Source organism: Zootermopsis nevadensis, unplaced genomic scaffold (genome assembly GCF_977971745.1).
Source record: "Zootermopsis nevadensis isolate Lab colony 2312 unplaced genomic scaffold, Znev_1.0 Znev_ptg000029l, whole genome shotgun sequence".
In the NCBI taxonomy this organism is placed as follows: domain Eukaryota; kingdom Metazoa; phylum Arthropoda; class Insecta; order Blattodea; family Termopsidae; genus Zootermopsis; species Zootermopsis nevadensis.
The window spans coordinates 5702121-5712154 of record NW_028259161.1 but is presented as its reverse complement, the minus strand read 5'-3'; the positions used below and the strand labels follow the sequence as shown (position 1 = coordinate 5712154).

The following is a 10034-nucleotide window of genomic DNA, read 5'->3' as shown; positions in this document are numbered from 1 at the left end:
ACGATAGCAACTAATACAAATACGTCGGATTAAGAACAGAAACGAAGAAATCTTACAACGGTTTCCACGTGCCTAGCACACACATCCCTCAAACCAAGGGGGTAACAGACTTTATCTAAAGCAATGGTCTGACGTGTCACAAATCGGACCAAAATTACACATGTTTTAAATTAAATTAGAGACAAGAAATAACTCATTGTCAATGCAGAACACATATTTTATTTACGCATCTGACAAAATCACTCAAAACTATCGAATTCCTGAACCACTGAACAATAAACAGATCATCTTTTACACTAAAAACTAAGAAAATCTACGTTGATCCTCGGAATCTTTGTAATTCTTCGAGATTTCTTGCCACTGCAAGTTGGCTGTCTGTGTGTTGTAGTATGAGCTATATAGTCTACCCCTAACGTAGAGCAGGTCTTAGACACAACAAATCAATTTTGAAGACTGTCAGGTATGGATATCCTGCAGTTTATAAACTACTGACCATAGGTCGTTGTTAACATCAACACACACGTGAGGTGCAACGTATTCAGAAACTTCCATGCAGTTTTCAATCATGATCAAACATTTTTCGGAGAGAAACTGCAGTAGTTATTGACCCGACCGAGTCAGTGCCCGTATTTGCTCGTGGACAGTCTGTGTGATTCAGAACGACACCTGTAAACTAATTCGGCCACAAACACAATGAAACCCACTACAAGCCCGAATACAAGAACAAAGAAAGAAACTTTTAGATGGGAAAGTGTAAACACGAAGTACATGTCACTGCAGACTTCACATCCTCGTTCTTTAAATCTGTCCACATTTTGTAAATTAGTATAAAATATCAGGTCGGACCAATATTTTACAACAAGCCCTGATTCTGTACAACGTCTGATGGCCACGTTGAATAAATCCAAAAGAGGATGACCCTTAGTTAGATATATGGAAATGTCTAAAGGAAATACGTTATCATTCAACGTGCACAGTACTTTTTTAATTTTAGCCATGCCCATATGCGATAGAACGTAGACCACATCAATTATCGGGGACAACATTGTGATATCTCCCTCTACAAACAAACGCTCCAGACATTTATGTCGATCAGAACAGTCTACATGAGATCTGAACATCTCTTGTTCATGATAATCTGCGAGACGAAGGAAGAACTCCAGACTATCCTCTTTGCCATATACCAACCCTGACTCCACGAGTTCGTCAAAGTTATTTATATCATTGTGGTAGCCTGGATTTATAAGGAAGGAAACGAAAAAGGCTTGGGCCACAATGCCCATTACAAAGCAATAGCACAGAAGGAGGGTAAAAAGGGCCCTAAGTTTGGGGCTTCTTGGCATCTTTGGCACAGGCGTACCCAATGAAACACACCAAACGACGCAGATGCACTGCAACATATCTCTGTAAGTTGATGATTCGGTCACCAAAGTGATGTTGGGGGCATTAGCTGACAGCCAGAAAGTAAGAGCAGTCAGAATGAATACTAAGGCGATACAGAACCAAACAGGTAAAGTGTACAATCCCATAACTTTCTCCACTCTCGGGACAGGTTTGGGACATGGGACATACCATCTCAGGTCATCAAACACAATTGTTATTGTAGGGTCTGCGAATGGAATGAGAATTGAGTTCAAAGGGAAGTGACCAATAGCAACGTCAGATATTCCCATGGATACCTCCACTAACTGCTGTAGATGGGTGTCCTTCACATCGCCTTCTGCAAGCGGGAGATACACAACCGTCAGGTTTGCTGCTTCGGTTAAAAGGAGAAGATACTCTATTTCCAAACCCCTGTAGTTGTAAACAGTGCTTCCGTCTGAATCCACGTAAGTGTTTGTTGAAATCACGTAAGGTATCAACTCTGAAGTAGATACCCTGATTGGACAACCTTGAAGATTATTAGGAATTTTGTTAGGGAACAGAAGTGCGTTGTTGGACAATTGTCCGTCGCCATCAGGCAAACACTGGTCCATTAGAACAACGTTCGTTAGCTTCGCACAACTTTTTGCTTCGTACGGGAACCACGTATATAAATTCAAAATATAGATTCTTGCGCGCAGCCTCAGGTAATCAGGATCTGGAACCATTACAACAACATTGACAATTCTGTTAATGTTCCACATTGTTTCACAAATATTGAGAGCCAATATGTTAGCGGGACTGATATAATTTTCAGTTACAACGATAAAGAACTTCGCTCGCGGGTTCCAAGACACGGCAGACTGAAGTTTCTCCAGCTGTGTGACTAAAGTACCAATTACGTCAACTTCTTCTGAACACGTGAAAATCACGTAATTGTGGTGTATGCGAAGTTGCTCATCTGACATTTCGAGATTTAAAAATTCTGTCTGAAACACTTGGAGTGGCCAAAGTACGTCCTGATGTGTGGTTTCCAACACGAAATTAACTAATTGTGAAGAGTCACACTTTGGCGATGTTTGAGTTCCATGACACCCGCTTTTCGGAAATGACATGATCAGAGATTGTCCTGGTGTGAAGTTTCGACGTATGACAGACCTCAAGCACAGAGCAATGTATCGTTGTTCAGATGTTAAGAGTTCGTTTCTGATCAAGGTGGCCATTTGGAGCACTATAAATGTTAACAAACGCTGGTGCATTGCTTCGTATTCTTGTGGAACCTACAAACAAAAGAAGGAAGTAAGTATTTAGAACGTTAGCTACGATCAGGGTAGAAACATATTCAGACTCTAGGCAACAATTTTAATCACTATTTCTTAAAATCAGGGCATCGACCATATTGCACGTATATTTCTCCAAACATAAATGTTACAATGTTCGTCCTAAACGTCGGCAAGTGTCAGAAGATTACTCTGTTTCACAACCCAAAGATCACATCATGAGCACACCGCCACGAAAACTTCAAATTTCTTTAAAATCGGAAAATAATAACAAGACCGATGCATTTCGTACTTAATGCAACGATTGTAGGATTTGAGGTTTTCACGGCGGTGAGTTTGAAGATGGCCGTATTCTGGGTTGTTGCGCCGTGTAGTCTGGTAAAAGTTTACCGACATTTCAGATATCCTTGCTGCCTCCATCATCAGGGCGATTTTTACTGGAAAGTTAGAAAAGTGACCTGAACAAAAACTCCAGGTACACAGCACACAATTCAATAAACAGGCATAACGTTTTACCTGAATACCGTACTCAAAATTCGTGCGAACCCGCAGAAATGTTATTGCGTGAATGAAACGCAAGAGGTTAATACTTCTACACAGAGCATTCTCACGATGAACCACGGAAACCCATTCTATCAACCAAGTCTTATCTAGGTGGCCTTATCAGCTATACATGCCATAAATCTATAATATTTTGATAACATCATTGTGCAAATATGTCAAGTTGAACACGTAGCAACATGATATGTAGTTGCTGGAATAGCTAGTCTCTTATCAGCTTTTGTGTGTCGAGTCACTACGAGAAGTCGACAGCTGGAGTCATCTACAGTAGCTAAATAGCTAACCAATCAATCACCTGTATGAAATATCATGGTATTAATGCCGCTAACATCAAAGCCATCAGTGGACAGAATCCAGATCCAGATCCAGATCCAGATTAATCCATTTTTCCATCCTCGCAACATATTTTACTAAAATCCTTCATGTCCTACATCTCCTTTTTAGTTTTCCAAATGATCATATTCCAAGAGGTTCCCCGCCAATATTGTCTCGAATGGTTCAAACGTTAAAAATACTGAGTTCGCAGAGCTTGCTACCACGACTGAGTCTCACACTACGAGATCTCTCAGTGACATCTGCTACAAAATAATTACAACAGGACCAGTTAAACCGGAAACGGACATTAAAACGCACTCCACTCTTATAAACTTGTGGGTTAACAGACGGGAATTGTCCCCTCAAATGGGAGAGGAGATATGAGTTAATGACAGAACCTGTAAAAAAGGATATTCTCATTTTTTTCAGTGGGTGTCATAAACGCTTGAATCGCAATGGTCGTTACAGAAATGGCCAAGAATTATTCAAACAGCTGTCTAGTAGACAGGTCAGATGTTATCTCCTGTTCTGACAGCTTCTAATGGAATTTCGATGAGCAAATAGCAAAATTGTGCAGCTGACTTACACACAGTCGTCCACAGACAACATATTCTTCTAAACTGTATCTTACGATGTAATTTGTTACCAATCACACTTTACATCATTAGTAAAAAAAAGTTCTATCAATATGGAATTTGCTCCGAATTTAAATGGAAACATTACGCCAAATTAATCTGTTGTTCAGAATTCTAATCAGCTTTTCTGCGATAGTCACTCGTATTCAGCTCTTAACAAATCAATTTTGCACTCTCTGTCGACAACGAGGAAGAAAAGTTAATGATTACGTGCGTCTTATTTATAGCACGGAGCACTGCAGCTCATTTGAGCGGCGGACGACAGACACATTGTTCTCGACAGAGCAACCGTGAACGTCTCAATAACTAGGTGAATCGGCCGCCAGATGGCGGTAACATACTATGCTGACAACACTGTCCCCTTTTGACGACTAGAAGAAATCTTTAAACGGGACGAGCGCAGAGCACTGTACCATGTCGTAGATGTCAGGGCCGGCTTCAGTACCCGCGTTGTAAGCGTAATTGACACTTATCGTGAATATCTTATTAGGGGTCATGATAAAAGCCGCTCTATAACTGGGCACGTTATATCTAAGTTCCACTGTATAAAACGTCGCCAATCGAAAATAAATTATGGCAGAGTATATATTAGGTCGGTTTATTCATCGACGATATTTGTAGATCAGATTATACAGCGTCGAATAATGTGATAATTTGTGAATGATTAATTTGAAATTATGTGAAAGGAGGCACAAGGTACTACTCTGGAATTTGCCTCTAGGGTGCGGAAAAATTCTCGAGAACCTGTCAGGACATAGAGTATCTGGACCAAGGTATTATTCAGAGAGAATGTATGTAGTTATAGTTAACGGAAGATAGAAGTTCGATTACAATTCTAACAGGGGGTGATTCAATCGTATTTAAGTATTTATTAAAGTATTTATTAAAGTAGGGTGTACTGGTATGTCCAATCACCAGTTTTCCGCGGCCTATGCGCTTTCAGCAATTAGTGTCTATGATTGCAGCTTAAATTGTTCATCCCAAGTTTGAAACAATAATTCTTCGGGTTCATTGGCTGACGATGATGATTATGATAGTAGTCGAAAACGGAAAGACATAAAAAACCCAAAGGAAAAAAAATATAGAAAATTAATGAACCAGAATGAGTTTAGTTTTAGCAATACACCTGCATGTAATAATATCGTTCTTAATTAGATCTTATCCCACAACAAGCATTTCTTGCGGATGGCATGATGGATGTCGATTTTAAGAAGTTTTTTCCTTCTTCACATTTTAAAATTAATGAAATCGGCGTGTGTCTTGCATTTGATAGTGTCTTAAAATCGAGGAAATACTGTATTGTAGGTAATGTACGCACACAAGAAGTGCCCAAGTGAGAACTTGCTCTATCTACAGACCTTCACCTTCGACCTCCTATGTCAGATGCTGGAAAAGAGATTGCAATTTTAAGGGAGGTTATTTCCGATCGTAAATTAGAGCAGGCTGGGCGATACGTAATTTATAGCCGCACCAATGCAATTTGTTGTGGTGCGGATGGATACCGTATTCTCACCACATCTGTCGAACCGTCGCCACGGATAGGTAATGGATGGAAGGCGGATACACCGCTCCGGCTAAACCTTTTATTTATTACTCAGTATACGATAGCTTCTGGTGTCGGAAATTGTGGGGGGGGGGGGAGAGGGGGGGAGGATGTCCAGTGCGAGGTGTCATGCACGTATATCAAAACATCACCGAATCTAAAATGATCCGGAGTCGAGTTTTCAAATATTTCTGTCGTACGTCGTTTCTGTTCCATCTCGAAAACTACTCGACAGATTTAGACCGTACTTGGTATTGTTGGGGGGGGGGGGGATACACAAAAAGTTAAGCGAATTTAATATCGATTCACATCCGTCCGCTACGCTCCCAACTTTATATGCAGTTCAAATCAAATTTCAGAATTCTTTTCTTAAAAGCGGTTCATCGCAACAACTTTTTTTAATTTCAAACCCGTCTCTGTGCGATAAACATTAAATGAAAGTACAAGGAATTTTAAGCTCTACGTCGCACTACGTACATATCAACTATTCATTTGGATTATCATAGTTTCGGATTAAAAAGTTTTTAGAGACGATTTTACTGAACTAAATCACATTCCATGACAAACAGCAACTTCACATATTAATATCCAGATATTATCAACATTCACAAAATTTTACAATGTATTGAAACAAGATCGTTCGTTCATGGCCATTTAGGTCCGACACATGCTATGTTTCTGTCATTAAATATTCACCAAGATGAAACATATTTTAACAAAGATAATGAAACATTGTACCTAAGTTATGGCTGCAGTGACAGCTTTGTTTAACAACATAACTGTGACTTTAAGTCATAGCAGAGAGTGTTGCTTGAGAAGTTAACATCAGCCGGTAAAACCTTTTCTGTTTTTTTATGGAAAACGATAATTAATTAAAGAGTTTATATTGGACTTTACCTTGAGTCTGTTACATCCAGCCCACAGGATTAAGCCCTAATTTTAATATTATCCTCCCATCTACACGTATGCTCCCCAAGAGCTGTCTTACAGCATGATTCTTGTTGATGATTCTAGAATCTTCCTGACGTGGTTTAATCGATTTAGTCATCGTATACCTTCGTGGTCTGCGATATTTTGTTTTGGCAGAACAAATGATAAACTTATTCAGGACAAAATATGTAAGAGATAAGTGAACGGATGGACATCATCGTGACCAGCCCTACAGAAATCGTGCTACACGCCCGCAGAGTCACAAACTGCACGCGCGTCACAATCACTATCATCAGCACACTCGATTACAGGCACCATAATACTGCAGTGGAAATGTCCTTCCGTCCAGAACAAGAATGTATGTGCCCTTGATACCTAAACTTCCTATGCTAGGGTTTAGCTGTATGTACTCAAATCGTGCTCACGCAGCCACGGGGCCGACCGGGTGCATATAAATTTAGTTCTCTTATCAATTTTTCAATCTTGTGTCCCCTTTATAACTCAGTCTGTAGAGTCCATATTGTGTTACAGCATTAAAATCACGTACTTAAGCAGGGGATTTCGAGACCTATAAAGTCTATTTTCCGTCACGTAATGCAACATAGTAGACCGGCAAAATTTTTTAACTACGACCTAGTTCAAACTTCCCGCGCTAAACGTCACACATTCTCAGACAGTAGCGGTAGACACTAATTTCTTCATGACCATAACACGATAATTATTGTAACTTAACTTTAGTGTTAGTGTTAAAAGTTTGTATGCTTATTTTTATATTTCAATACACTACATGTTATGCAAAGTTTTAAGATTGTGAGACGTAAGTATTTGTTACTAATTTATATTTCACGTTCTAATGGATGTTGGGCCGTGTAGTCTGGTAGAAGTTTACCGACGTTTCAGAGGTGCTAATGCTTTCATCATCAGTGTCTTGATGATTGAGGCACCTCTGAAACGTCAGTAAACTTTTGCCAGACTACACGGGACGACATCCCTTGTTCCCTTGAACAGCACTAAACTGAAGTTAGAGAGATCTGCCATTTATTCATCATGGAATGTAAAAAAATCTTTCAGTACGTGGAAAAAAAAGCAATATATTACGTTACTTAACTCTTTGTGGTACATTATCATTTGTAACACCAGAGGTATCACTCAGTAGATCCCGACGTACGAAGTTATTACACAGAACAAGTCGGAATCGTCTCTTCCTGCCTTTCATCAGGTCGTCCACTAACGTTCCTGAGAATTTCTCGTTGTTTCACTTGAATCCGTAATGCACGTGTGTTTAATTCACTTGATCTAAGATTATTCAAAAATACTTCCGAGAGTCTGCACCTATCATGCTGCATAGTTGTCACTGTTTCATCGGTAAAACAGATGTTTTTAAACACAGCAACACACAACAAGAAACTTGAAATAACACGTGTAAACTTCACAGCCAAACGATAGATCAGGGCGGATGGTTTCATCGTGACAACTTCCTCTCCTCCGTCCCTGTCTAACGTATAAAAGTCTCTCAAAATTTAATAAGTTACAAGGAAAAAAGAAATAAAATTATGTTATTAGTAAGGTCAAACTAGAAGATTTTATATCTTCCTTTTATGTATTGTAATAATAATAATTAGAATCCGAGGCCATCCGCGTATTGACTTTAACTATCTTTTAAAGCTAACCATAAAACCATTGGGCAAATGGCCATGTAAAGCCGGGCCACGAGCAAACTCCGCCTATCCTACTTCTTCAAAAACCAATTTTGTTCCTCTTGTTTTATGGATTTAATTTCGTTTACGATCCAAGCCACCTTATACAATGCTGAACACAGATAAATTAGGTACTTCATATGGAACACAGACGGGACTTGCAAAGCCGTACCAACTCTTCCAAGATCATTTTATAAAATTGAATACAAGAAGCAGCAAAACACTTAGAAACGGTCTTTGTGAACTCACTCTACGCCTGGAAATATGATATAGAAATTAAAAATTAAACAAGTAGGCTTGTCATGGTCGCCCTTCTGGCCAGTACGCTGTATGCAGATACCAACGTCACTACCCTAAAGATAAAGGCAGCATGTTTCCATGACACGTTCGTAACCACGTACAAGAATAAAATACTTCAAAACCTAGAACACAATCGGCATGTAAATCGGTTAAGTAGTGCTTGTAATTGAATTATGCTGATAGCCGTAACTGGGTCAGGGCACAATCATCCACAATTGCATCAGAAGAAAGGACAGGATTCTTTTGTAAACTTAAAAGAGAAACAAAGCACAAAGTGTTTGGTTTGTGATGGGATCTACAAGGCACTGAAACGTTGTTTTAGCCCGACATAAAAATAATAACAATACAAAAACAAGGGCACAAGGAAAGCGGCTCCCTCCGAGTACTGCCTTAATTACGTCAAAGACAACAGCAAATTAAAATTAATAACTTCGCTGCACATCCCACAGAGCAGTAAAAAGTTTCTTTCTTATTTTTATGGGTTTAAGTAAAAGCGTAATAGGATATTTTGCCAGGTAGATGGGTGTCATAAATTTCAACTATCACCTTGTAATTACATGCAATGGGCTAATAAGTCATTATTCATTACGCAAATAAGAGAGACTGACAAGGTTTAGCAGTGCCAATGAAATCCATCGTTTCTGCAGTTGTACTCATTATACGAAGATGAAATCTACATCTAAAACACGAGCGCTAAAGGTCGATTCTGAATGCGCTGTACCCATGGTAACCAGCAAATGTTATGCAAGAATGGAGGTCAGTTTCTAAAAGATCTTCTCATTCTGTATGATCTGAAGCTTTCACGGCGACGAAGTATATTGAAGTCCTCTAATTCTTTGTCGCCATCGTAAGAACTGAAGAATACAAATTTTATGCACAAACTATCAGAATGTCAGCTGTTTTGCTGCAAGGAAGTCTGACAAATGCATACATTTCATATTAGTTCTTATTGCCCGATATGTACTTTTAAATATCATTTCAAAAAGAAAAAGATTCCTAAACAAAACATCTTCAGCGGGACTCAAACCTAGAGCAGATTTCTGAGCATATGGGTGCTATGTTCGATTCGCCCAGGTAATGTATCTGTGGGTTCATTTGACTGTCAGTACAAAAAGCAATTATTTTTTCTAAAAATTCTTCTGTGAAGTGGATGCTGTGTGATTCCTTGGAGGTATGAACAGAATTTTAGGTAATCATTTAAATAAACTCTACCGCCTGACGTGCTGAAATTAGACCAAATATTTTCATAAATGTGCCTATTTCAAATTACTTGGTTGACTACATGGTCTTATTAATACTGCTCTGTCTGAAAGGAGCCCATCATTCACACTCGACTCGTTTGAAGCACTTATTAGCAGATATTTGACAGTAACCGTAGCCATATACATTTTCACTAAATTCAAACATTATT

The 10034-nt window shown here is 39.1% G+C and overlaps 1 protein-coding gene across 4 annotated transcripts in view; it reads right to left on the bottom strand.

The window, feature by feature from the left end:
* Nucleotides 1-212: 212 nt before the first annotated feature.
* LOC110835786 (uncharacterized) overlaps nucleotides 213-10034 on the bottom strand; it is a 768515-nt gene continuing 758693 nt past the window's right edge. For all 4 annotated transcript variants that reach the window (XM_087358219.1, XM_087358220.1, XM_087358221.1 and 1 more), the window contains one exon: nucleotides 213-2642. In XM_087358219.1, the coding sequence (XP_087214345.1) occupies nucleotides 618-2642 (2025 nt within the window). In that variant the 3' untranslated portion in view covers nucleotides 213-617. The remainder of the gene's footprint in view (nucleotides 2643-10034) is intronic.